The sequence below is a fragment of the Emydura macquarii genome, unplaced genomic scaffold, assembly GCF_026122565.2.
Source record: "Emydura macquarii macquarii isolate MOO-44397 ecotype Brisbane River unplaced genomic scaffold, CSIRO-AGI_Emac_v2 contig_968, whole genome shotgun sequence".
NCBI classification, from domain to species: domain Eukaryota; kingdom Metazoa; phylum Chordata; order Testudines; family Chelidae; genus Emydura; species Emydura macquarii.
Genome location: NW_027131105.1, coordinates 13,057,290 through 13,085,143, shown reverse-complemented (window position 1 = coordinate 13,085,143; position 27,854 = coordinate 13,057,290). Strand labels below are relative to the sequence as shown.

At 54.3% G+C, this 27,854-nt stretch overlaps 1 protein-coding gene across 1 annotated transcript in view; it reads right to left on the bottom strand.

Annotated features, from left to right (window-relative positions):
• Nucleotides 1-6,265: 6,265 nt before the first annotated feature.
• Nucleotides 6,266-27,854, bottom strand: part of COL7A1 (collagen type VII alpha 1 chain) — a 92,491-nt gene continuing 70,902 nt past the window's right edge. Inside the window, exons 90-122 of the mRNA XM_067544413.1 lie at nt 27,306-27,374; nt 26,577-26,612; nt 26,013-26,054; nt 25,881-25,925; nt 25,694-25,738; nt 25,255-25,290; nt 24,417-24,476; nt 23,020-23,145; nt 21,730-21,801; nt 20,769-20,804; nt 19,842-19,901; nt 19,259-19,303; nt 19,130-19,165; nt 18,560-18,595; nt 17,901-17,957; nt 17,416-17,487; nt 16,657-16,728; nt 16,421-16,456; nt 16,255-16,335; nt 15,753-15,806; nt 15,196-15,249; nt 15,048-15,110; nt 14,188-14,250; nt 13,508-13,624; nt 12,276-12,353; nt 12,015-12,068; nt 11,626-11,674; nt 11,195-11,227; nt 9,947-10,036; nt 8,893-8,988; nt 7,380-7,496; nt 6,887-7,066; nt 6,266-6,679 (exon numbers count right to left, since the gene is read on the bottom strand). Of these exons, the coding sequence (XP_067400514.1) occupies nt 6,630-6,679; nt 6,887-7,066; nt 7,380-7,496; nt 8,893-8,988; nt 9,947-10,036; nt 11,195-11,227; nt 11,626-11,674; nt 12,015-12,068; nt 12,276-12,353; nt 13,508-13,624; nt 14,188-14,250; nt 15,048-15,110; nt 15,196-15,249; nt 15,753-15,806; nt 16,255-16,335; nt 16,421-16,456; nt 16,657-16,728; nt 17,416-17,487; nt 17,901-17,957; nt 18,560-18,595; nt 19,130-19,165; nt 19,259-19,303; nt 19,842-19,901; nt 20,769-20,804; nt 21,730-21,801; nt 23,020-23,145; nt 24,417-24,476; nt 25,255-25,290; nt 25,694-25,738; nt 25,881-25,925; nt 26,013-26,054; nt 26,577-26,612; nt 27,306-27,374 (2,160 nt within the window). The 3' untranslated portion in view covers nt 6,266-6,629. The remainder of the gene's footprint in view (nt 6,680-6,886; nt 7,067-7,379; nt 7,497-8,892; nt 8,989-9,946; nt 10,037-11,194; nt 11,228-11,625; nt 11,675-12,014; nt 12,069-12,275; nt 12,354-13,507; nt 13,625-14,187; nt 14,251-15,047; nt 15,111-15,195; nt 15,250-15,752; nt 15,807-16,254; nt 16,336-16,420; nt 16,457-16,656; nt 16,729-17,415; nt 17,488-17,900; nt 17,958-18,559; nt 18,596-19,129; nt 19,166-19,258; nt 19,304-19,841; nt 19,902-20,768; nt 20,805-21,729; nt 21,802-23,019; nt 23,146-24,416; nt 24,477-25,254; nt 25,291-25,693; nt 25,739-25,880; nt 25,926-26,012; nt 26,055-26,576; nt 26,613-27,305; nt 27,375-27,854) is intronic.

Below are 27,854 nucleotides of genomic sequence, written 5' to 3'. Positions count from 1 at the left end.
TTTACCAAAACAAAAATTAACCAAATTCCCCAGCCCCCAACCAGTTTCAGCCTCCAGCCCTGGTTCCGCTGGAGTCAGACTGTGCACCCCAAGCACATCAGTAGCCCACCCGTGGGTGGATCCAGCTCCAGGGCATCAGTTATGGGATGAGGCTGGTGACAGCAGGCACAGTCAGACCCAGGCACAGTGGAACAAAGCCAGTTTGAGTGAATGGCTCAGCTTTGCCTGACCAGTTATTCCTGCCGCGCTCACACTGGGGGATCTTTGTCTGATGCTATTAATACCCATGTTCTGAGGTTTAGGCCTGGAGGGCTTCTGCATGCATTAAGGAAGCATTGAATGCCCCCTTAGCTCCCCACTCAGAGCCTGATTGAAAGTTGAGTTGACATGGTTGCAATGACGCATGCATTAAGATACCCTGTGCCATGCCAACTCTCCTCCAGGACAGGCTGGAACTGGGCTGGGCTCCGATTTCCAGGAGCCAAAGTGACACACTAGGCCACACTGGGCAGAGATGGGTTATTTTTAAACATTTTTGGTTGAGCTCCTGCTTTGTTGAGTGGGAGCTGCGCCCGGCACTGGAGTGGATCAGGGAGATGGCAGCTGCTACAATGAGCACAGTGCAGCTAGCAGCTGGAGGCTGTATAGGACAGACAGGCCCTTGGGCTCAACGGGTGCTAAAGCAGCAGGATCTGAATCTCTATTCCTGTGGAGTCACCCTTTACTGGTAAACAAGCACAAAGTGCTCTGAGCACAGGACAGGGAGCAAGGGACTCCTGTGTTGTACTGCCAGCTCTGACATTACCTCCTTCTGTGGCTTTGGCCAAGTCACTTTCCCTGTGTATGTCTGTTTCCTCTTCTGTAGCAAGGGGACCGCAGATACCTGCGGATGCCTCACAGATGCGCGTTAGGAGCAATTTGTTCATGTCTGTAAAGTGCTCTGAAGATGAATTCTATTGTTAGACTCAACCATTTGGTTACAGAGTAAGCACTGCACAGAGGCCAAGGAGCGGCTGGGCTGGGCAGGGGGAATTGTAGGGGTAAGAGGCCAGAACCTCACTCTGCTCCCATCTGGGTTAAAGGTTCTGCTGGAAGTACAGGACAATGGATGGATTCTTCTTTGTTTTATTCCAGGATCTGTTCGGGACCCTGCTCCATCCTTGGCTTAGGAGGAGCTGAGTGTACAGTCTGCCTTCCACCAGAAACCTGCCCAGTTGATGCCTCTCATCTCTGCAGATAATAGAGAATCTTGCATTGCTGCTTCCAGGGTCTGTCATGGTCCCGTCACTTCCATTGTTGGAAACACGGCCTTCCGCAGAGGCTGGGTTCATTTATTTGCCAGCAACTGTCTGTCCTGCTTTACTAACTGAAGCCACAAAGAGGACAGGAGAAAGAGAATGCAGGGAACAGAGGCCTTCCTTATTGACTGAAATTTGCCTGCCAGCTTGTCAGAGCAGCTGAAATTAGACTGAAGGCGCTGATTCACATAAGGCATCGGAACTGTTATACAGAGCCAGAATCATAGTGACTCAGGGTGTGCTGAACTCATTAGCATTATAGCTCTCATGGCCTCGCCCTTGCTGATGACTAAGTCACTGATGTGGGCAGAGTGTCACCCAAGAAGTCACACGTGAGGTGGTCAGCACTGATGAGTGGGGCCAGACTGCAATACTAACCTTAGTGGGCTAGTTTCTGTCATTAGCTGGCAGCTACTGTAAAGATACTCCCAATGTGCAGAAATGACTGCCATGCACTCTACAGGGTGCTGGGTGAATTTCAGCTGGGGTGGCACCTGCTTGGGATTTCTCAGCAAGAAACCCCAAATGACAAGGGTCGTGTCCTTCCAGCCAAAGTGCGTGCCCCAGGGGAGGAGGCTACCAAGTGCAGGCTTTTTGGAGGGGCAAGGGAGGTCCCTGCTTTTGCTCAGAAGAGAAGACTGCTCCAGGCTGACTACGGACTGCATCTTGAGCACCAGGAGATGAGAAGTGGGAGCTGGCACATTTCTTTGTTATTAGAGGGTGGCTCCCAAATGCTAGACTGCATTTACTGGCTACTTACTGAAGGGCAAATTACTATGATGATCCAACATGTGCAGAGTTGCATGTGAGGACCAGGCACTCCCATCAGTTTGCTAGCATAAGGTCACTCACGAGCCAAAGTTTTTTATATGATAAAGAAAAAAACAAAATTTAAGTTTGTGTTTTTCAAAGAAATAAAAACAGAACAAGAAAGATTTCGATGAACGTTGTAAGCAGACTTAAGAAAAAAGATTAGTTGTATTTTGGGCCAACAACCTTCAACGGTTGCCTTTTCAAAAGTCATTATTGCAACCTAGTTGAAAAGCCTTGAATGAAAGCAGATCCTCTCCCATTTAGTTAGCTTAAAATGGGGCTGCTCACCAGCGAAAGTGGCAACTGGCATTTGATTTTGCTGCTGTAATGCCCACGCCCTGGCCTAGGCACACACCATTGAACGCTGAGGGATGTCAGGCCATGTCAGTCATTTCACTGCAGCTGACTGAGGTCAAGTCTATGTCCCTGACCTCCGACAGCTGCTTTGGCTACTTTTCAGCCAGTGGCAGAAGCAAGTTTAGGTCTGTGCATTCAAGTGGGAACATTCCTCCTGAACTCTCGGGGAGGGCGGGGGGCTCTTTAATGGCAGCTGTGTTGGCACCAGCTTGCTCCTATCTATTACAGGCCAAAAAACAAAGGGGCTGGGTAAAGTGACAGCGACACGCACACATTTCTGACAACCCCAGCATTTCAGCAAGTGAAGACCGAGGGTGCATGGTGGCATAGCGAGGAGCAAGGGGACTTGCGGAGGGCAGGGAGAGGCATGGCATTAACAGACAGACCGGTAAGCCCAACAGAAATGAGATACCACAAAAACTTTTATTTGCCAGATTATGAGGTTTTGCACCGTACGCCATGAGAGGTGCTTGACAGAAAAAAGGAACAACACGACTTACACCTAGATTCTGCAGGAGCAGTTCAACATCTGGAGCAGTAACAAGCCTCCTACCTAAGCAACCGGACTGACACAAAGTCACACACTCTGGAGGGTGCTGCCCAACTGCAGGCTTTGCTTTCCTTGAAAGCAGATTGAGCAGCTACAAAAGCAACAGAGGGCAAGAAGGCTGGGAGTGTAGTGACCCTTCTCTACATCTATCCAGACAGCCAGGTGATGTTGAAGTGAAACTCACCCTTGGGTGCTGACAAACACTTCCCCCAAAAGATGCAGGGGACATGCTGATGAGTCAGGTTTATTTTTAGTAATGATCTACAGCAAGGTTACATGGGCCCAGAGGTAAGGAGGATGGTGTTCTCCATTTCTAGGGAACTTTTACAGAAAAGCTGAAAGATTGTGCAAGAATGACAATGGAAACTTCCCACAATGCTGGATACATGAGAAAGGACTGGACATTAACCCAGGCATCCCACGGGAGCAATCCATGTAAGCTAGGAGATGGTCTGTCCTCAACTGAGTCAGATGGGGAGGGAAGAAGGTCTGTTTCACGAGGTTTTTGTATTTTGTCCATCACTGTAACAGGGGGCATCTCACTCATAGCCATTCTTTGAAGATCTAAGCCTGACAAAATCAGAGGAGGCTGCTGAAAGCCTCAAAACACAATTCAGGCCAGCTGGGCATGTGACATGTCAGCAACTCTAAGATATTGCTGGTTACTTAGAGCTGTGTTAGGAGCAAAGACCTCAGAATTGTGCTTTCTAATTAAAAGAATATCACAGTAATGCCCTCACAAACCCACTTGGCATTAGCGTTTAGAGAGTACATGGGCCATTACCAGACACACAGCAGCAGTAGTCTTTAGTAAAGGTCTGAATTGTAATCAAAATGGAGATCCAGAAGTAAATGCAGTGAGATCACAACAGTGCTGCGTATGCAGGTCACTTTCCAGGCATAGTTCTGACTTTGTACTGTTCAGCCAGGTGGTCTTCTAAGAGCAAGTCTGCCCAGCCACACGAAGCCAGACACTTTGTACCTGGACTGGAAACACCAGTCACATTTCCCTCAGTTACACCTGTTGCAAGCTACCCCACAGGAGCGTGACCAGGTAATTACAGAAACAATCTTTTAGAGTCACACCGTGTCTTGTTAATTTCTGTCCAGCCAGTGAAATCTGTCTGTGCCTGTGTCTTAGCACAGGGTATTCCCTCATTAATGATCATTACAGTAACTGCAGCTTTAAATGACACCCCCCTCACATTCAGACACATACACACATGTTGTACACACACACACACACACACACACACACACACACACACACAGTGCAACAGTACATAGATATCATATATACACCCCCCCACTGGCATGGTTTCAGATGTGACTGTTACCTTGTTTCCCTGTTCAGAACAGCTGTGTAAAGGAGATAGGGGTGGTTGTATTAACACTTTACAGAACTGAAAGAGACAATGAACACATCCAACAGTGGGCACAGTGAGTTGGATGGGAAAAGGGTGATGGTATAAACTGCGATTGCAAACAAACAGTCTTTATAAAGCTTTTTAAAATGCCGTACAATGGCAGGAACTTACAATAGCATAGCACCATCCTCATTGTTTCCCTGATTATTCTTATAACATGATTCAGCACCACTAGGTTAAAGAAAAGCATGGTTAAAAGGGGTGTGGATCAATGTGCATCATAGACAAATCCACACGCACGCACACAGGCGCACACATACACACGTGCACTTAAACATGCTCTGGCCTTTGTTTGGGTTTCTTCCAATGCTATCACTCTTGCTTGAGAATATTGGTTACTGTTCAGGATCAAGGTGAAACTTCTTCAAATGACATTTATTTTGGGGGCAAGTGGGGAATGTTTCCCTTAACAGATTTGTTGCTCTTTCACAGTTGCGCATGGCTCACCTAGTGGCATAACAAGCACAGCTGGTACAGCCGTACCTCAGTGAAGCTCCCGGCCTGGAATTTGAGAGGTTAATTCAATTAGTAATTAAATGGAAATCATGGTTTTCCAGATTCCAAGGCTCTAACTGATGTGACATTTACAAATGGTCCTGACTAGAGTTTGTCTGGAATCCAAAATTATTTTTTACAACACCCTGATTTCTTTTCTTTAACTGGAGATCCTGGATATTCTTAGAGATCTCGGTAAAATCACCTTTCCCTGGGCACAAAATTGCACTGGGGATCCAGGGGCTGGGTGTGAATTGAGTTTCCCGGCTGTTTTGTACCAACTGAATGTTTGCAGACGTCAAGCAGCACATGGGAGATGTAGCTAACACCCAGGATTTAGTGCAGGCCAGTGGAAAAGTGCCTTTAACAAGCTCCACCCACCACCCTTAGTTCTATAAAATGGTTTGTTTGAAAAGAGGCAGAGATGATGGTGCATGGAGTGTGCAAACAGTCTGATCCGACTGGAGCTTGGCGTTTTAAGATACTAACCAGGTCTTTTCATATGGTAAATGCTGTTTTGGAGCAGAACAGATTTCCTGGGGATCCAGAGGGAGAGGGCTTGTGCATGGACCCTGAGAGAGACAGACTGATCTCCGCTGCCAAGCAGTAAACCATATTTTGCTGTTTGCCACGTGCTTGTCTATGAGGGCTTCCGAGCATGAAGCTAAGAGAAGAGTTAGGCTGAGAATGGTGGAATTTCTTAAAGAGAACAGAGGGTCTCTTCTGGCTCTGGCTCTCACGTCGGCTTGAGGAGAACCGACACCTGGCCAGTCTCTTCCAAGCTGTGAGATCGCCTCTCTAAGATTCAAGAACTGACCAAGTGGGCCTGTGTTTCCTCATCTCTGATACAGTCCAAAAGCCTGAGGTATGCAAGGAGAGGAGGGCAGCTTGTATGTTCTATTCCTTTGGCAGCCCCTAGGGCAGAACTGCCAACAGCCTAATGAGTACCCCCAAAAGACCAGAAAGCACAGTGTTACAAGCCACGAAGGAACATTTCCAATGCCTGGGGGCGGGCAGCTTCCACACAGGAGCCAAGATTTTCCCCTTTGGAGAATTAACATCGTGCAAGCTTTGGCATTGAATCCATGGTCTCTGTGCATGCATGCTGCCATTCCCAGCTCTGCTCACTGAGTGAGTGAGTTGCCAATTCCACAGAAGCAGTTTGGTTAGGAGACATTCAGGCTGGCTAGTCCATTTCACAGGCAGTGGCCCACAGGCCTGTGAACCAGAAACAAAGCGAGTGGCAATCAGAATTGGTCTGGTCCGGCTAATACATTCTGTGTGTTACTAGTCAGCGTCAAATAAGTTAAAGAGCTCAAATTCAAAACTGTTGGCTTTTTAAAGAGGTTACAGATATTTTTTTCCCATTTGATAAAAATTTCACCTTAATTTAAAAATAATAATAAAAAATAAAAAAACCCAAGAGCAACAAAAATAGTCATTACAAAATAGCACCATGTCTCTGTTCCGGGCAAGCTGGCACGTGAGGCAGCGCTGCAGGAAGCAGAGATGGCAATGAGCAGAGCCTCAGACCAAACACACCATGTGTGGCCGGGACCTGGGGCAGGCCTAGGATAGGTTTCCCTGTAGGAGCCTGTAAGGGTCTTTCACTCAAAGGGCATGTGTGGTCTTCTCTCCCTTTGGTCAATTCCGCCTCCGCCGGGGGAAACCCCACTAAAATAGGGCAGTTTACGCATTTTTCTTCCCATCTGATGTGTTGCCAGCTGCAATTTGGACATCTGCAGAGGGAGAGAGGACAGAGTGGTGAAAGAAGAAGACTGGGAGTCAGGATCCTTGTATCCCAGCATCTAACTACACTGGGGTGTGCAGCCTGCCCCTGTTTTCACCTACATTCTGGGCTGAATCAGCACAAAGGGACATTTACTGTCCTATGTCTATTGGCCATGGAGCAGCAACAGCCTGGAGTTGCACTGCTGGTCCCCTACCTGAATCTGGCTGGTGCCTGCATTGGAGATCACAGTCCTCCTTGGTGTAGAAACGGTTGAGGTTTCCTCGACAGCCACTGTAGATGAAAGGCCGGCACTCTGCCACTTTCTGGTTATAATACCACCTAAGTGTGTACCTGCTGCAGTCTCCTTCGTCCAAGGGTGAGCTGCAGGGGTCAGCTGGGAGAAAAAAAGTGAACAGACTTGCTGGTTAGCTTCCCTGAGCCCGAGAGAGAAAAGAGATCAATGCTTTGAAATCTGCTCTGACCTCATACCTAGCAACACATCAGCAGAGACATTAGGATGCCTCTTGCCGTTCAGAAGCCAAGGAAAACCCCCCGTAAGGTAGAGCTAGAGAGAGATGGAAAGGAGCCAGGCGGGGATGGTAGTTTATATGTGAATGGAAGACATTTACGAACATTTGACATTGGTCATACCTATGTAGAAGGGGAAACTGAGGCATGTCAGCTGTCAGAAGGTTACGGAAACTCACCATCTCTTAGCATGATGCTCTCTGTCCCATCAACTTCCAGGCCCTCTTCGTAGTCCTCCGCTGTGTAGACGTGCTCATACTCAGGGTCATTGGTATTCACAACTTGCATCTCATGCCCTGGAAAATAACCCAGCCACATGAGAAGGGCCACAGGAAAGGCCAGTGCAGGGTAATAAGAGCAGGTGGATGGGCTCACGGGGCTTTCAGGCAGAACAGTGGGATCTGTCCCTCATCATTTCTAGGATGACGACAATGGACTTCAGCTTTGACTCGGAAAGCGGCTGATGAAAATGGCAGATTCCATAACAGGCCTGGCAAACATGCCGCCGAGCTGCCCGGCTGGCACATTGGCTTGTTTGCACAAAGGAAGCCAGGGGGGAGAGGATTTGGCTGCACCACCCAGTGTCTCTCTGTACCACAGGAGTCACTTGCCAGAAGGTGCAGTGCCACAGCACAGGGACCTGGGTGGCTGTAGCCACACTAGAACCTGCTGTGGTCATTTTGCTGGAATGGATATTGTTGCTGGAGAACAGATACAAAATGTTCTAAAGCAGACAAAGGGAGTATGGCGGCAGGGCAGAGGAGAGGCAAAGGAGCTGTCACCAAAAATGCTAACAATTAAATAAATGGGGAACGAACATATTCTCTTGAGACTTCTCTCTACAAATCTCTCTGTGCCCTACCTTATTGGGACAACAGAGAAGCCGGAAAAGGAGCAAGAGGGAGGGTTTGAGCCACCTTCACTTACTATTGGATGCAATTCAAGTTTAGATGTTTATCCACCAACCTATGCTGCTTTACAGTTTACTTTAAACCAGCCATCCTGTAGCATCCAGCCAATCAATGCTTCCACTCATTCTACACATTCCCATCATTCTTCAGACACAAATGCCCTCTTCTCGTACCTTTCAATCCATCCCTTCATTTACTCTCTATCCACAGTCACTCACCCATGCACTGGTCATCCTGGACATTCACACATCCAATACATTCACGTACCCTTCCATAAACCATTTGACCATCCTGTAGTATCTATCCAAGCCACACACTTACTCATCCAATTATCCACTCAGTCACAGTTTATCTTTCCGTATACCTACCCACACATCGTGAACACCTTGCCCACTCCACCTGTTAGATAAACATCACTTTCACACACCTGTCCCTCTCTAATCAGTCTGATCAAAAGTGTTTGGGGTTTGACAACATAGCAAAGACATCCCCATCTTTTCTGTGTCATTGCAAGAATGCAGATGATTTTTATTAACTCATAATACAATGGTCCATACCTAGGTGCATCTTAGCATTACGACAGTAATAAACAGCTAGAACTCTACTTTTAAATGGGCGGCAGCTTCCATAAGTTCTCTGAGTTACTGTTACAGAGGGCGGGCATTGCAATTGTTTGGTACCCTCAAGCGAAGGACACTGATGGCAGAGCTTCCATGCAGGACTCACAAAGACAGTGCTGGAGAATGACTATTATGACAAGGCACAAAGAGACAAGACTCACCCTCCTCTTCTTCAGTGTGTGACAACTTAAGCACAGGGACTAGATGAGCATTAACAGATGGGAACGGTTGGGTGGATGGATAGTTGGGGAGAAGACCTAAGAGGCAAGGACACAGCACAGACATCAAACAACATGAGAATGACTGACATGGCTCCTCTCTGACAAGTCACAGGCTAATGTTCAAGAGCAGCATCCGCACTGTCCCCTTACAAGGCTGCTAACAGCCAGCCAGAGATGGTGCAAAACTAGCATTGCAGACCTAAGGGAGGAAACAGCCATGAAGGAGAGAAGCACCATATATGGACAGGTCTGGACCTCCTCTTGGTGCCCACCATTGGACACTGAACAACAGCACTTTGTCTGCATCAGCCCTATCCTGTGGCATAATCAATGTAGTTGTAGCCTCCAGCCTCTGGTGGGATAAGGACCTCCCAGGACACAGGCTATACAGAAAAATTCACCTTACCTACTCCACTGCAAAGGGATGGCAATATAGTTGCTGGAAATACCAGCAGAGAGAGACCCCCAGGCAGGGTGTGTGCACAAAGGGAGACATATTCTCTTCAGATTCCCTTCATCCTAATCCACCCCATTCCCTCAGTAGATCTGGGCTTCTTGCAGTGCACAGATATGCTCTTGAATACAGCCTGTGGTTGGCACGCTTCGGTGGGTTAGAGTTTGAGCACTATACAGAATCAATGAGGCAGCTGCTAGTCAAACACCAATGGAGGACAAGACAGGACACAGACGTGCACAGCACGGGTCTTCCCAGATATGAGGCAGGCTCACTCTCAGCTCTGGATGAGTTCACAGATTCTACACAAACAGGAAGGCACTACACGAATGTTGAGAAGCCTCTGAACACTGTGCTGTATGAAACGATGCCTCTGATACTAAACTCAGCCTTTTCCTGCTGGGTCTGGCTGGAAACTGTGGAATTATCTACTAGAAGATAATCTCTCTCTCTCGCCACTCAGGGACAGTGCCTGCCTGGCTCTGCTCTGGGTGGGTTTAGTGTGGGTGGTTTTGAAAGATGCTTTGCTTTCTCGATCACCTGTTCTGCCGTGATCCTGATTTCCTCTGGTATTTCTTCCTCCTCTCCTGGAAGATCTATGTCTGTTCCTTGCATGTGTCTCCCATCCTCCTTTGAGAACAATCAGGCAAATAATTCATTTCATGTTTGCTCCAGCACTACCTATCTCCCCCTTGTCAGGCTTACACTGCTGGCTGTTCTGCTGGTCTCCTCTTCCCTACAAATGTCAGCTCTTTCTGGGAACCTGCCATGCTTCTTCCCCTTTGCTTTCCTTACCAGCCCTCTCTTCCCTTCCCCTCAGATTCACACCAGTCTTAGCCCTTGTGCAGGAATGGGTCTCACCCTGGATGAGTTTGTCAGCTTCCTTGTGCCATTTTATTCTCCTTCCTCCAGAGTATTTCCGACAGTAATTCCTGAGCCCTGGGCTGCATGGTCATCCATCTTTTGTATTTGGTGCCTCGGTATCACAAGTATTGGCTTCTCTGGGCACGACTTCCCACTGGGCAGGCTGTTTGAAGTGAGTAGGGGAGAGCCGCACTGGACCCTGGCTCCAGGGAAGGGATGGTGGCTGTGGCTCTGTTTGCTAATCTTGGCCTATCATGTCAGATGCCCTTAGGCTTAGGCTGCGGACGCCCAGTGCAGCACTCTCCTTTTGCTGTCAAATGCCTGGCCATACATTCCTGCTTTGAGACTGCACTATTGGCACATCTAGGTCTGGAGTCTGCTGAGTTCTCCTTCCCTGCAGGGATTCGCTCCATGGTGCTACCCGCTCAGACTGCCCACTGCACTCACAGACTGCCAGATGAGTGCTGCCAGACGCAAGACTTTGCTGGGAATCTGACTGCATGGAATGTTTCAAACTGCACCACGTCACTCATCACCTCTTCTGCCCAGCTCCCACTGTGCATCAAACCCCCTGCTCCTGGCCTAGTCAGTCACCTGCAGCGACCGCTCCCCTACCAACACAGCCACTCTTGCCAAGTCTCCTAGGGCTCATTGCTAAGCCAGCATCACCACAGGGCTGCCTCTTCTGTTCTGGAGAGGACAGGGGGAATGGCAATCTGTTAATCCAGCCAGCGTTGCAGGGCTGAGTTAGCTGCGTGTGACCTTCCAGCAGGGGCCGTGCCCCTTCTCTGTGAAACCTGCTACACATCTGGGAGAGCGGACCTGCTCGTGAATGACAGGGCTGCTGCTGCTGCTCAGCACAGCAAACTGGGGTTACAGGGCTGCATGAGGGGGTTACAAGAGCCAAAAAAAATCAGTGCTCACCTGATTCAGAAGAGGAGAACTGCCCTCCGCAAGCTGTGTGGAGAGAAAAAGAGAAAAGAAGAGGTTAATCCGTGGGGAAAGCCTTCTCCAGCACCCTGGCACTTGGTACCCGGTGACAGGGCAGGCCTATGCCAAGAAAGGGATGTCACAGAGAGCCAGACTAGACTGACAGGTCCCTAACACCTGCACAGGGCTGGCATATAGGTACCCTGAACACCTCCAGATGCGGGAGTCACGGCACATGCAACTTCACCAAAAGAAGGGGAGGGGAAGGGGCAAAAGGACAGAAGGCTAAGGAGGAGACAGCGAAGGGGATGAGTCTGTTTCCCAGTTTCTGCCCAATGGATTCCCCGGTAGTGATCAGAGATCAGAGCTGCGGTGCTGCTCAGAAGTTGGAATCAGTTCCAAGTGGAAGGTGAAGCCTCACTTACCGCAGTGCTCGCTCATTTCCTGCCTGACAAAGGCGCGGATCGCTTGTTCCTGCAGAGAAAACCAAGGGAATGAGGGTAGAGGGAAGAGTCGCCTTCCACCCACCCCCCCACAATGAGCCAGCCACAGCTGATCGAGGGATCACAGGGAAAAGAGCAGTCTCCTCCCACGCCAGCAGTCCAACATTTGAGCCAGATCAGGAGGGAAACTGTAAAGGGGAAAAGGCCTCAAGCCTACGTTGCAGGAAGCCAGGATTTGAGTGTCAGCGCCAACCTCTGGCTCCCACAGCCAGCCCCTGGGAGAGGGAAGCATCCCACTGCTCTGGTTGGGATGGGGGTTGCTATTGCGGGTCACAGCTTTGCTTCAAGACCGCAGGGAGCTCTTTTCTCACCGTCATGCCGGGCTCCCCCTTCTCTCCTCTTGAGCCTTCGAGTCCTGGATTCCCCTGAAAACAAGCCAAATAGGAAATCAAGAGGCGTGCTACGTGGTCAGCAGCTCCCTGAGCCAGGAGACACCCACCCTCTGCAGAATCCTCTCAGCCCTCAGGAAGCTCTCCTCTTCCCCTGAGGGTGGTGGGGTTCAAAGCACAGCCAGCAGGTCAGGGCAGAGCCAAGCAATGCACAGCCAGCAGGTCAGAAACATGCTTACAAACCTGATCTCCTCTCTCTCCTGGAATCCCAGGGACTCCTCGGGCCCCTATAGCCGACTCCCCTGGAGGACCTCTTTCACCCTGCAGCAAGAACAATCACACTGACACCCTGGCCAGCAAGGGGAGTTCTAGGATTGGGCCGCCTGAAGAAGGGCAGTATCCCAAAACATGATCAACCTTCCCCCCCATGTCCCAGAGACTCCCTCGTGTAGGGAATGGGGCTGTTCCCAAGAAGTGGCTGTAAACAAGCTGGTACGTGTGACAGCCTAATTTATTTCAAGAGTTTTCTCAGCTGATTCCAAAACATAAGATTCTTCTGCTTTCATCTCCCTTTCCCCAGTGAGAAGTCCTTGAGCACGGGTCCCCATGCCCTTGTAGGTGAGTTCTGTTCCCCTAAGGAAGCAATCCGACCCGATGCCAAGATGCAGCACGGGGGGTAGACACCACACACGGTGCCCTGGAGCTGGGTTCAGGGCAGCCCTGAAGCTGTTCTTATGGGTAACTGGGAGCTCATGAACAGCAGTGCTCCAGGACACTGTCAGAAGGAACACACTGCACCCTGCTCAGGATCAGAGGCGCCCTGGCAAGCATTCGTTCAGGATCCCCACAGCTCCTGGGGGGAAAGGAAATAGTTCCAGAGACAGAGAGAGAGGTTATGAGACTGACCCGAGTCAAAGAGTGAGTCAGTGATGGAGCTGGGAATTGAATTCAGGAGTCTGACTCCCAGCCCCCCTGCTCTAACCAGTGGGCAACACTGCTTGTCACTCCCATAACCTCTGCACAGTTCATAGATCCTTCCTGAACAGTCTAACTACCCTCTCCTCACTGCCTGCTAACTACAGCCTGGTCTGGGGCCCTCCGCGTGACCCTGGGATGGGGATACGCCCAAGCCGAACTGAAACAGATGGAGAAAAGAGGGCAGGGAAAGGGGAACTGCTTCTGCCACCCTGTGCCTGCCAAGGGACCCCAGCGAGCTCACTCTCGCCTTTCAAGTGGTCTCTTGCTCCTGAATGCTGCACAGAAAAGGGGCTGCTCCCCCTCAGACACTGGTCCCTTTGCTGCCAGGGCAGGGAGTGCACTGGGTCTTGGGTCCAATTTTTGTTACATTAAGTTCCAGAGGCAGAAGGAGACAGGAGCTCGCCACCTGTTGGCCATTCAGAGGGCAGCACTATCCTGGTGGGGAGAGGTGGGCAGACGCAGGACATGGCCATGCACAGTGGGGAAGAGATTCTTACCTTCTGTCCTTGAATCCCCTCCGGGCCCTTAGGGCCAACACTGCCTGGTGGGCCAGGTGGACCAGCTGCTCCATCATTGCCCCTAAGGCCTGGGGAGCCAATAATACCTGGAGCACCCTGAGAAAAGAGGAGGGGTTAGAAGGGCACTACCTACTCAGGGCAGCACAAACTGCGGGAGTACGACAGACTGACACCTTGGCTCACTCTCAGTCAATCTCCCACAGAACTGTCCTGTCCTGTGCCATTCGAGAGAGTGTGATGCCAACTCTCACAATTTCATCACAAGACCCACTGTATCTGAGGGTTTTTTGTTTTTTTTTTTGGAGAGGATGGTGAGTAGTTTCAAGGCAGGGCTGGAAGTCTTGTCTCGGTTATAAAATCGCCACAGTTCCCCAGTTGGCTGGGGATATCCTTACACCCAATAGGACACATCAGCATCTGGTTCTGGTTAACAGGCTTCCAATGGTCAGCCTCTGAAAACTGTCCAGCAACTAGCAAGCCGGGGCCCCAGAGCATTGCCATCATCCTGGGGGGTTGCCGTAGCAGCAGAAGAGGGCTCCTGCTGGGAAGCTACCAAGCTCTTAAGCGCTTAGGGACAGGTCCTGATCCTATTAACAACGATAAAACTCTCATAAGCTTCCAGGGGACTGGAGTCTGACCTTTAGTGCAGCATAACTCACCCGGTCTCCTTTCTCTCCCTGGTCTCCTTTGGCTCCCTGCTGACCGTCAAATCCCCTGTCACCCTGGGAAGGTAAAGAACAAGGTGGTTTTTCTAGGCAGGTGTGGGGTCAGCTTTGGGCCCAAATTTCAGGTTTGCAGATTGCTGCTCAGAGTCTAACAGCAGTTCGACCAGAAACGTTACCGGTCAGTTCAGTGGGGAATTTCAATGCAGTTGAATTTCAAAGGCCCAGCGCTCGTCACAGCAGCCTGCTGGCGAGGGAGAGCCAGAAAGCCAGTCCCATTTGCAACACGAGGGCCAGTGAGCAGATGTCCATTGGCCCAGGCCAGCCAACAGCACTGCTGGTGGGGAAGAGATTCACACAAACCCCATCCAGCTGGAGTCCTGACAAGCTAACATCTCCACAACTGCGCTTCACTGGCCCTGAGGTTTGCAGGAGAACTCCCCTTCCACTTTTGGCAGAGGACTGGCGGGGGGAGGGTTTAGGAGAAGGGAGAGAAGAGACCTGAGAGAACCCCCCAGCAAACTTGAGGGGAGTGTCCTAATGGGTTTGCTGGGGGATGTCCCAGCATCTAATTGCTTCCCCAGGCTCCGGACCCAGTGCACTGGAAAGAGCTGTAGGGTCAGCTTAACGGGGAACTTCTGGCAGCTTTGGTGCCTCTATCAGCAGCACTGGAGAAATCCCACTGTCTGCACATAACGTGGGCACGTGCTGTGGTGAGCTATGTAACCAACAGACAGCAGGGCAGCTCCAGTCACGGAAGCCCAGGATATGAAGAGGGCGACCAGCCAGTCCCTCGGCAGCCCATCATCCTCAGTCCTCGCTCCACTTCCCAAACATTATTGCTCCTTAATTCCTACCTTGGGTCCCATGAGACCTTCTTTCCCGGGGATTCCTGGGGTTCCAGGCATGCCCAGCTCTCCCTAGGAAAACAAACCAGATGTTCATTCTGGCCACTCCAGATGTGCTCATGTCACACTGCCCTGGGGCCAGCTGGGGTGCACTTACCAGCTCGCCCTTCCTTCCCGGAAGTCCCATCCGGCCTGGAATCCCCGGCTCCCCCTAGAGCAGGCAGAAGGAGACACAGCTCAGTGGGAGGCTGGACGATAATGGAGAGCCAGGGCGGACATTGCCCTGGCCCCTCCATGCTAGGCTCATGCCCTGGAGCACAGACTGCTTTCTTATGGAGTTATATCTAGCCTGTGGCTTCACAGCCCTGCTCCACTCCAAAGGAAGCCAAGTCACTGAAGCCACACAGCTCTGCCCCGCCGTGGACCAGATGGGGATCGAACTGTCCCCACTTCCCATAAGCCTCTTGGCCCCACCGGGCAGCCGTTATTCCCTCTGAAGCCCTTAAGCATCATTTCCTCAGGGATCCATTCAGCTCTGCGGGGAGCACAGGGCTCCTCCCTTGAAGGCATCTCCCCAGCATACCCTGACTCACTGCAGTCCCACCTGCTGTTAGCGTGATGGCACTGCCACCTCCGGACCCAAGTTGTGATCACCTCTGCTGACTGGCTGGAGGGGTGGGGGCGGGTCACCTGTGCAGACACATGAACACTCACCTTCTCCCCCTTATCTCCATCCTGGCCACAGGCGCCTTTTGTTCCCCGATCCCCCTGCAGTGAAGAGAGGAGAGTCACAACACAGCTCTGTGACCAGGGAGACTGCACTCGCATTGCTTCGGCACTCGCCCCGGGGAGGAGGCTGGCTTTGCGGACGGGGTTTATGCTGGGTATCGGGCGTCAAGGTGGAGAGATTCCGGCCACCGAGACAATGTCTTGCAGCTGATACCACCAAACCCATTCCTGGGAGGCTATACAGCCCCCTAGGAAAGACCCCACTGTGTCTGAGCCCATTGCCGGGGCCAGTCTGTGGCCTGGGGTTTCCCTAGGACTGATCCTGAATGCAGGTTCCTCTCACAAACCAGTGCTTGGCCCCATGACATGGCTGTGAGTGGGCTCAGCTTCCCTCTGATCTGCCCTAGATCGATGTCTGGCCCAGGCAGGCAGGCTCTCTCCGGGTCACAGGAGGGCGGGCAGACAGACAGACAGAGGAAATCCCCACCTTAGGGCCTCGCATTCCCAGTGGCCCTATGTTCCCTTTCTCCCCTTTTGCTCCTGGGATTCCATCCTTTCCTGGCAGGCCCTGGAGAAAGAGGGAACACAGAATGACTCTCAGGCTTTGCTCCTGGCCAGTGGGGGAGAAACAGCAGCTAGGGACATGTCCTCACCGACTCTCCAGGGTCTCCTGCTTCACCAACCTCACCCTGTAAAGACAAACACACCCGGTTAGGGCCGGAGGGGCTGGGTGTGGGAGTGACGCATGCATGTACATGTCAGGATGGGGACTTGCGGGCAGATAGGCCTGCAGATGTTCTGGCAGGCCTGTGTGTACGCACTGGCAGGCACACCCACCTCTGCACACGAGTGGCACATGCAGGGCTGTGCGCTGCGTGGCTGTTCTTACCTTCTGCCCCCCAGGGCCGCGTGCCCCTGGGAAGCCTGTGGAGCCCTTGTCCCCTTGCTCGCCCTTTCCTCCCTGCGGGTGAAAGCACACAATCACTGCACAGCCTGAGGCAAGCTCCCCTTGCCCCCAGCAGGCGGCTGGAGGGACAGAACCAGCCTCTGAAATTATATTAGATTCAAACAAGAATTCCCCAAATGAGAGTAACAAAACATCCCTGATTTGCTTCCCCCACGGCAGTGACTCACTAGCTAACTCTCCTGCAGGCCAGGCTGATGCACCCCAGGGAAAACAGGTGTGTCTCTGTGCTGAGCACCACCACCCACCGCCCGAGAGAAGGGGGGCTGGGGCTGGGCAGGACAGGCCATCAGCAGAGTATAACACAGTCTGGGACTGAGCCTGTTCGGTCACATCTTGGCCCGTTCCCTTGCAGTTTCCAGTGACCCTCCCCTCACAGGAGCCCCCCGTCCTCCTCGTTGCTGGTCTCCATTCCATAACTGGACCCTGCAGCTCCCACAGATGCCAGCCTGAAGCCCCACCTCTCTCCAAGGCTGCCCTCACAGCAAGCGAAGAAGGGCACAGAGTGTCCAGCTCCTGGCCCCTCTGGCCGCCCGTGCTCCACAGCACCCAGTCATCACAGCACCTGCTCTCGGTCCTGCCAGGCTCCTGGGCGCTGTGGCTTCCCCCAAGCCTGTGGGACAGCTTCCAGACCAGCGCACCCCCATGCCCCCCTGCCTGTCCTCCAGCTGTTCGCTCACGTACCTTCTCTCCTAGGAGGCCTGGGTCCCCCTTGTCGCCTTTCTCCCCTTCCATCCCCTTCAGGCCGCGGTCTCCCTGGGCAGGGGGAAGAGCAGAGGGTGCAGGGAGTCAGTCCCCTGGTGGGCAGGAGGACGACTCCCGGGCTGGGATTCAGAGTAGAGCAAGGCACGAATTGGGGCTGGAGGGGAGATTCCTGGGGTGGTGACTTGTCTGTTTGGCTAAAGGGACGTGGGGACTAGGGGGAGGAGGTATGGGGGAGAACTAGCTGCCAAGATCTGGGCTGTGAACCCCAAGGCGGGAGAGGGTTGCATGGGGTGTGGACCAAACCCCCAGGGGTCCCCACCAGGCTGAAACTGGCAGCCACAGGCTCAATATCAGGAAATGCCTCCAGGCTAATGAATCTTCTCAAAGAGTCCTGGGAACAGCCCATAGGGAACACTCCGCACTGGCCCCTGGGCAACGGGCTCTCTAGGGGGTAGGGCTCTTACCGGCTCCCCCTTGTTCCCCCGGACTCCAGCTGGCCCCTCCACAACGACAGTATCACCCTGCACACGGGGGAAAAAAACCGCACAGCAGCTAATGAGAGTGCAAAATAAACCAGCCACCCACCGACCCCTGCTGCAGTTCACAATCCCACTGGCTTAAGCAGGGTCATGTGCCCAAGGACCATCTGCTGCTGCTCACAAGCCGGTCAAGAGTCTAGCTCACAGGCACCACTGCGGTGCAGGGCAGACCACTTCCCCATGCCAGCGGGGAGCAGGGCCTCACCGCAGCAAGGGCAGGTCCAAGGACCCTCTCACCCAGCAGCGAGAACCCCTGGGGCTGCCACCCAGGGACGCAGGCAGGGATTCCTGGAGCAGCCCCAGGGTTAGGGAGTGTCCGGTCTGGGCAAAGCCAACACTGGCCACTAGCACTGAAAGGGCTCGTGTGGGGTGGACTTGCTGTGGCAGGATTTGGGGAGGTTGCAATCGGGCACGAGTGCCTGGCACACAGGTGGCAGGTGGAAAGGCTCCATGCACTACAGCTTTGCCAGTGCAAATCTACTTTTCCACCTTCCTCTGGGGACTTTGGTCCAGACAGTCCCAGGTATGGAGGCAAACGGGGCTTTCTGGTGTGGCAGTCGGGGCTAGCGGTCAGCGGGACTCACCTTGTCTCCTTTGGGCCCCATAGCTCCAACGTCTCCCTAGAAGAGAAGAGAGCGTGGGTCAGAAACATGCCTCGCACCGGGGCACATGGGTCTCACGACTGTCAGGCCCATTCCCACGATAGGCCAGCCTGGCCACTGCCAGTCCCAAGGGCCTCCCTCAGAGCAGCAAGGAGACCTGATACCCGGAGGAGAGGCCCAAGAGCCCAAGGGACCGCAAACTAGGGAAGATCATGGGGTCCTGAGAGGCATGAATTGGGGGCTCAGGATGAGAGAGAAACAAGTTCACACCTGACTTCATTTGAACTAGGAACTGGGAGAAATGAGAGCAAGAGGGAGAATCGGCCCTGAGATCCCCTAGAGAGGAGACGGGGTCTCCTGAGAGGGTCAGGCAGCTGCCCAAGCAGGGTGGCATCCAGGGGCAGCTCTGGGCAATACCCTGCCTGATCCCACTCCCTGGTCAGAGCGGGATTGTACCCAGTCGGCAGGTGCCTGCATTTCAAGAGAGGCCTGATGGAGAGGGAGGAGGGAGAAGACTCCCCTCCCCCAGACCGCCACCAATAGTTTGCTTACTTTGTCACCTCGCTCCCCTCGGTTTCCAGGAGGCCCCTAAAGAGAAAAGAGAAGGGGAGTCACTGGTGAGTGGGAGCCAATCCCAGCCCTGGTTAAAGGGCAAGGTGAGGGGAGGAGGAAGGTATTTACCGCTGGCCCACGATCTCCCTCCAGCCCCGGGCGCCCGTCTTCACCCTGCCGAGAAGGAAACGGACACTGAAACTGAGCACGGGGACAGGCCAGGGAGAGCTGGGACCCAAGGGCCACAGGGGGTCGATTCCATATCCTGCCATCCTGACCCCCTGGCGAGGGGAGTGAGAGGCAGTGACGGCGGTCTTTGGGAGGGTCCTGGGCATGGGATGCCCCCAGGGTACCCAGTTGTGGGCTTTCCTCAGACCCAGCCAGGGTGTGTGTCAAGACAGGGGTGGGGGGGGGCTCTCCTCAGGGAGATGGGCTCGAAAAGCTCCATCTTCCACCTCCGAGACAGCTCCACGTACCCCCTGCCCACGCCGAGCCGGGCCAGCCGCCCAAAACCGCAAGGCCTAGCAGAGTCCCCAGCGCCACTGGGGGGCACTTGGCCACGCTCCCCAATGCCACGCTGTGGGCTGAAAAGCCTTTCTGGCCCTGCTAGATTAAGATGCGCGTCCCCTCACACACAGCAGTGCAGGGGGGAGGGGTGGGTCAGCGGGGTCTGCACTCCACAGCTGGGGGAGGCAATAGGGGAGATACGTACCCGTGCCCCTGGGTCTCCTCGCTCGCCTCTTGGGCCCGGCTGTCCAACCCCCACGTCTCCCTACAGAGCAGAGAGGCAAAGGCCATTAGTGACCCTGCAGTTAATGGCAGCATTCTCCGAATGAGCCACAGGGAGCGGCAATCCTGCACACCTTGCCCAGGCTGCACGAGTGGGGCACTACCTTGGCCCTGCTGGATCGAGCCCCTTTCCATGCCCTCTGCCTGCTCACTTGGTCCCATCTCTGGGAATCTCTAGCATCATGCTCCATTTAACACTGCCCCACACATCATATGACACTGCATAGCCTGACATCCAGACATGTGGAGAAGGAAAGACTTGGTTTCTCCTCGCTGTTCCCTTGGTGGTCAGCGGTTTCCATGTAGGGGGCAGGATCCTTCTCAGGGGTGCTGCTGGATGACTGGAGGGGATCTGGCTCGGCTTGCATATGCATGAGCTGACTGCCCAGTTTGAAGGCAACAGCTCCCTTGCTCCTCTGGACCTGTACTGGGTGCACTGCATTGCCACCCCATGGCTCAGCCCACAGGACTTGGCTCCATGGTCATTCCCCACAACAGGCTTCTTCAGAGGTAAGTGACTGCACCAGAGGCAAGAGGAAGGGAGAAGCGCAGCCTTTGCAAATGGGTCAGATACACTTGATCCCAAGGGCTCCCCCTAGGTAGTTCTGAGCTGCTCCTGTAGCTGTCTATCAACATCACTAGCCCTGAAGCCGTACTGGTGGAGAAGAGTCTGGACTCCTCCAAAGACCCATCTCCCAAGGGGGGAACAGGTGTTATTCAAAGGCAACTGGGAACACGCACCAAGCGAGAAGAAAATACTCTAGCTGAGGACCTTGGAGAATACATGTCCTTCCCCCACACTGCAGGAGCAGCAGGAGGCTGGTGGAGCAAGGGTCAAGCCAAAGCCTACCTTGTCACCCTTCAGTCCTGGGATGCCTTGTGCCCCCTAAAACAAGAGAGACAGATCAGTGTGCCAGCCTGGGGGCCTTGGAAGAGAGCCCCAGGGGTCTGCTACATCACTGGATTCAAAGATCAGTGCTGCCCTGGTCCAGATGCCAATCACAGTTACACCAGGGAGGGGGGTCAGACCTGGGCCACATTGCCTGTGCTACTCACCTCGCTTCCCTTTCCCTGGGCAGACTAGTGGCAGCAGGGGTTAGCAGGAGGGAACAAGCAGGCTGAGGGAGTTTTAGTTGAAGGAATGCAGCTATCCACCTGTCCACCCCTCCCTCTCCCACCCCAACACACACAAGGGACTCGTTCAAAGGTACGCCAAGTCAGCCTCTCTGAATCTGGATGCAAAGCTGCCCAGGCTCCCGTCCACAGGGAGACTCCTACGGGCCCCTGCATTGGAATAAGCAAGGGGGTTTTCTATCACCCAAAGGCCAGGAGATGGGGGCTGGAAGATCTCACACAATCCTTGTGACTGTGCGCAAGTGTCACAGTTGCGTGCACAATCAGCCAATGTGCTCCTGCTGTGGCAGTGGCACAGGTGCCTTAGATACCCAGCCCACCTGCTTTTGGGCATCTGACCTTTTAAAGCCCTCCCTTTGGGACTGTTCAAAGTGGCATTGGCTTGGGTTTTAATGGACTCTTTCCTGGCCCAGGGCAGCTACCCAACACCCCCTGCACCGTTCATTTTCTCCCCAGAGAGCCTGGCAGTTCAACTTCTCTTGCCTACTCCACCGCCAGGCTCTTTCCAGCACCGTGCTCAGCTCTCCCTTCCCAAGGCTCTGCAGGGCACCTACTGAGAGACGCTGAATGAGGGGGAGCTATAGCATCCTGGAAACCATCTCCTCCTCCTCCCACCAGGCCGCAACTACCCTGGGCTACACACCCAGCACTCTAGGCACCAGATGTCCAACACTCACCGCTGGCCCTGGGGGCCCCGGCGGCCCTGGCGATCCAGAGGTGCCGTCTCTGCCAGGGAAGCCAATCAAACCCTAGCAGGAAAAAGAGCAGTCAGTGAAGAGAGGCTTTGGTGAGGCCTCACTTCACAGCTAGCAAAGGCCTAGAAGCAGTCTTGGCTGTAAAGAGAACACAGTTAAGGCCTCACACTCAGGGCACCAGAGGAGGCAATAGCAGGTGCTCTCAGTGGGTAATGCAGCTTGAGGGGGAACTCCTGGGTCCTGCCAGGAAGAAGAGCCCCGTTCAGTGAGGGCAGGCACTGCCACACGTGACCAGGGAGATGGATGGAGGAATGAGTGGAGAAAGAGCATTTAATCCTTCGAGGCAGTGGTTACCATGGGTTTCCGGTGCCCAAACCTGCATTTGCCTCCCCCCCTCCCCCTTGCAGGCCTCACCCCCCGCCACGCAGGGAGTCCCCAGCTCCCACAAGACAACGCCACCCCCTCGCTGCCCCGAGGAGGGGAGGGGGTCTGTATCTGTGAGGGGGAGGGAACACACCACACCACTGTGCGGGGCGGCGGAGCCGGTCTCCACCGCTGCCCCCCCACACTTACCCGCCACGCGGCGCCTGCCTAGGCCAGCCCCGCAGCCTGGCACCAGGTTGGACCGGGCGACCTCACCCCCTGCCTGGGGGGGAAGGGACACTGGGCTGGCCCTTCACTACGTGCAGGGGGCACAGGACGCTCTCCTCCAATCCCCACTGTGCTTTGTGAAGGGCCGGCCTGGCGCCCCCCACTCAGGCTGGTGCCCGGGGGGCTGGCCCCCCACTTTGGTACGCTACTGCTTCAAGGGGGAGCTGCTGCAGACTCTGTGTGTGTCCCAGGATGGGGGCTGATGGAAGCTGCTTTGCTGGAGGGTCTCTCAGATGGGTTTGAGAACACACTGCAGGGAAAAGCCTGGTCTGTGGGCAGCCAGGAAGGTGCGACTGGTCTTTTCCCTTGCTCCTTTCATCGACCCTTTGCTCTGCCAGCACCAAGGAGTCCATGGGTGCAAAGCCTCAGGGCTCTGGGACACTGGGAAGCCCCCCGTGGCCTCCCTTTGTAATCTGGCTCCCCTGCATGCACCTCCAGGGCCAGGCCCAGGGCAGCAGCTGGGGGATCCCTGCAGTTGTGCTGCTGAGCTGGCCCTGGGTGGTGAGGAGTATGTGCTGCTGGGGTGCGTGAGGACAGTTCGACAGTTCCCCTCATAGCCGTGCTTTGGCAGGGGGTGAGTTGGACCAGAGCTCAGGACCTGATGGTAACTGCACCTCTTACCCGCTCTCCTGGAGGTCCTGCTGGGCCAGGCTGTCCATTTTCTCCCCGCAGACCCGCTTGTCCAGGGCTCCCCGCAACACCTGGCAAGCCCCGGGGTCCTGGTGGGCCAGGTAAGCCAGTGTCACCCTGGAGGGGGAGACAGAAGGAGCCAATGCTGCTGAGGAAGGACTCCCCTCAGCTGGCCCCGATGCCAGACTGCTGAGAGAGGAGCAGTGGGATGGGTGCTGCACACTCCTCAAGGGACTTCGATTTTGTCTGGAGGGAACCGCCTTTCACCAGCGGGGCAGAGCACTCGGGCCCCAGGGGGAGGGAGCCCCGATGCTGGTGGAAGGAGTGAAAGGAGGCAGGCTCAGCCAAAGACCCACACACTGAGGGTGGGCAGAAGCGGGGCAGAGGCTCTCAGGCCTGGACAAAGAGGCAGCACAGAGGAGTGGGTCTCAGGCCTGTATATGGAGGATGGCAGGTGTGGCAGGGTTACGGCTGGCCATGGAGTGGAGATAGCCTGGTCCCAGCACTTGCCCTCTCGGGGCAGGTAGCTTTCCCTGGGTGTGCACGGAGGAAGCGGAGGGGGTAATTTTCAGTGCTAATTAGGCGCTAAAAATCTCTGCTGGGGGATTGGTTTGGAACCAAGGGACGGGGTGTCCCAGCTCTCCAGGGCCTCCAGCAGGAGCTGTCCAGCACTCGTGGTGCTGATGTCACATGAGCTCTCTAGGCACTCTCTCTCTCACCACCAAAGATGTGCGGGGCAGGGTAGGCAGGGTGTGGTGAGGGGGGCATCCAGCCCTTCCTGTCCTGCTTCTGGAGAGGCTCCCACCCCCTCCCCATCTAGATACAGGGTTTAAACTGGGAAACTGTTCCTTAGCGCCCCACCCCACCACGCAAACCCAACCTGACTCCCTGACAGCCTTGTCAATGGGGAGCCCCGCACAGCGCTCTCGGGTGCACCACTGCCTGTAACTCACTCCAGGGGCTCGGGGGAGAGAATCTACCAAATAATCAGTTTCCAATGAAGGGGGAGATTATGGGCGTCACAGTATTTTCTTGCTGTGGCAGTGAGCCCCCGGGCTGGACAGGTAACATACAGCAGGAGGCAGAACAGGGAACAACGTCAAGGCCAGGACATGGCATTTCAACTCCATGTTTTAAGTTGATAACAGTGATTATATGCATCTTCCAAGCAAGTGTTTAACAACAGTGGGCAAGTGTCATTAACCCCATCATTCAGAGAAGGAGACAGGCACAGAGCTGGGAAGGGGCTTGGCCCAAGTTCCTCAGCAAGCCAGAGACAGAGGTGGGAAGAGAACCCAGGAGTTCAGATTCCCAGACTCCCCGTATGACTAAGGAGAGGTCCTCTGTGCAGGAGAGCCCTGCGCTACTGAAGTCTTAGGAGGCATTACCTTCAAACCTTGAGGCCCATCCTGTCCAGGGGGTCCCTGCATGCCAACCCCAACCGAACCCTGCAAGGTGCAGATGGAACAGAAATGGTAAGTCATGCCGCAGGGAGGGGCAGAGGGTCTGGCTACACAGGGATACACAGGGGTTAGGAGTGGATGGGAAGGGACAGACACCCTCCTGTTGACCTGAGTTAGCTATCCCCCAGGTAGTGACCGAGCGCGGTTGCAATCTATGGCTGTTCACAGGCAGGCTGCAGTCAGGCCCAAGTGGGAAAGTGGCCACATCACAAGAGCCCACCCTTTTGCTGGCCCTGCTTGTTGACAGACTGAATGGACCCTGGAGAATAAACTCCCCTCTCAGGCCTGGGGGTTTCCGCCAGGGCCGGAGTGAGGCACAGTAGGGGACACTGTGACAGCTTCAGTCCCCAGCTGTGCCATTTCCACAGCCATGAGCACCACGTTCACTGTTACCAATGCAAGCAGGGCCCAGATTAGCTCATTCAGACCAGCCTTCCACCCAGCCTTCCACCCATCAGAGCAGGCCAGCTCATCCCAGGAACCCTGCACACACAGCTGGCGGCTGCTCCGGCTCCCAAGGGCTCTCTCGTCTTATGCTGACTCAGAGGCCTTCCCTCCTCCCCACTCCTCAGCCACCAGCACATGCCAATCAAACTGCAACTGAGAAACCTCAGGGACATGAACCGGAGTGCTACATAGAAGTGACAGGTGGGTATCTGAGCCACCCAGTGCCGCTAACCACCCTGCTCTGTGACTGACAGGGTGGGCCGCTGCGGATCCAGGCTCCACACACTGGCGCCTAAGTACAGGGGCTGTGACGTACCTTTTCCCCTTTGACTCCAGGCGATCCTTTGGCTCCCTGTTAAAATACAAGCACAGGAAACAATGAAGCAAAACCAGGCTGTACATGCTGTGCACAGTCACATGCACACATACACATTTGAGGGCACACATATGCTCTAGATACCATTTTTCAGAACTAGGTTACAGCGCACCAAGTTAGCCTTCCCCGGGAGCTAGATGTATGCCAAAGGCCGGGGGTTCTCATTCAGGTGGGGCAATGAACCAATTCAAAACCACCCACAGACTCCAGGGCTGGGCCCAGAAGAAGAACCTGAACAGTACCAAGGGGGGCTGAACCAGTGCGTGGGGAAGGAGCCTCACTCAAGCCTTTAGCGCTGGGCCTGGACCGCGCATTCCTACAGTGGGGACCCCAGCCATTCCCAGCACGGACAGCATCCACCCATCTTTGTGATACTTACATCTTCCCCAGGGTCTCCAGGCTCCCCCTGTCTTCCAGACTCCCCCTGGCAGGAAGAAAGAGCGAGACTCACTGATGGGGAGTGAAAGGGGTCAGGTCACAAAGGCACCGTGAGCCAACATAGGGAGGTAGCTAAGAGCAGAGAATGGAAGCCCCTCCCTGCACTGGGGGGTGGGGAAGTTCCTCACCTTCTCGCCCCTGGGGCCTGGTAAGCCTCGCTCGCCCTTGGCACCCTGCAGATGGAGAGCAGAGTTAGCACTTGGCTTTGGGCGCAGTGTCTGAGACATAACAGTGAAAAGGGACATGAAAGGCCAACTTACAGGTTCACCCAGCAGGTTCCCTTCAACCCCTCCAGGGGTGCCCTAGACAGCAACACACAAAGGGTCAGCACGTCAGACATTGCCCTCGTGCCCCCTGCACCCCCAGAGTTTAAGCACCAGGCCTCCCCACCCTCCTCCCATCCCGAGCTGTCATCTGAGCTGCCATCTTCCACGGATCTTGGTCACCACAAACGATCACTCCTTGTGCAGCCTGGGACCCCTGTGCTCCAGCTCAGACACTGGAGTGGCTGAAAAGACACCAGGGAAGCTGGCACTGGGCAAGCCAGAGCAGATGCAGCTCATGGCATCAGAGTGGATGCAGGCATGTGGGCAGTGTGGCACTGAGAAAGCCCCACACCAAAGGGCTGGTCACTCACTCCAGGCTGTTCCAGCACCACCCCCTCTGTCTCTGGCTTTTAATGGGCTCTAACAACATTGTTAATAATACATTTTCAGGGCCAGAGTTGGAAAAGAGAACCTAGGAGTCCTGGCTCCCAGTCCCCACACTCCCCGTCTGAAGCTTTCTGTGTAGATTTCTACTGAGCTAATCTCCACGCCTCTCACCTTCTCGCCTTTCACGCCAGGAGGGCCGACAATCGCCTGCAGACAGGGAGGAGGAAATATGGATGTTTAACAGACAAGTGACACCAGGGACTGGGGGAGGTTTCTTACTTCAGGGGCCGGGGATAGGAAGTGAGTGAGTCCCACTGAGAGGGCAGCAAGGGAGCACAACGCTAAGTGCCCTTGCTTGGTCCATGGCTTAGGGAGGGGGATACCTACTCCCCTCCCCCACCTGGAAGGGCTGTCCAGCCCCCCTGAATCCCTCAGCTGCTATCACCAGCTGGACGAGCGATAAAGTGATTAAAGGGCCCAACACTATCCCCGTATGGGACCTGCATTCAGAATTCCTGCAGCAGAGAAAGTTGGGGTGGGGGAGGGAGGGGGGTGTAATGACTCCCTCCTCCAATCCACAGGTAAATCCTAGCTCGCCCCGAACACCTTGAGTTGGGAGGAGAGCAACCCCACAGTGCAGGCTGAAGGGTCCCGCTTCCATCAGAGCTGGGCCCAGGTGGCAGGGAGAGAGTATTATTACCAGGAGGCAGGGGGGCCACAAGGAAGACACTCCACAGCCCAGGATAGGGGCCAGCTCGGCCCACCCCACCCCACCCAGCAGGGCTGGCTTTTGCATGAGTTACTCCCACCTTCAAAAGGAAAATCCACTGAAGGAGCTGGTAACCTATCAGAGCTGGCTCAGAAAATGAGCCTCGGGAGATAGGAAAATGTCTCACACACCTGTCCTGGTAGCCCAGCGTCCCCTGGCTCTCCTTTGGGGCCAGCAAGGCCTATGGATCCTGGCACACCCTGTCATGCAACCAACACAACTGTTAGCCTTGGACTGCAGTGGACCAACTCCATGCTCCCATCCCAGCACCCTTGGCTGCTCTGCCTCCATCAGCTCCCTCTCAGGAGGTGGGGCCGCCACAGAGGTAACTTGGCAAACCGTACACGGCTGCTGACTTCATTTGCATACCACACTGCCAGTGGTTGAATTCAACGGACTTTTCCACGTACCACACTGCCCTGGAAAATCTAAACCACGCTGAATTAAAAGCCAAGCTTTCGGTGCCAATTTTAACTGGAGGCGCTGCATCCCCTGCAATCTGTGGTTTGCATGAGACCTCCTGTGTCATCCAAACTGGGCTAGAGCCACAGGGGCAGACAGATGCACAGACAGACGTAGAACTCCGGATCCACATGGTTTTCAGTGCCAGACACACAATGGGAGTGAAAGTCAGAGACTCATCCGTCACCCGAGTATTTGGGGAATGCTGCCATGCCCCT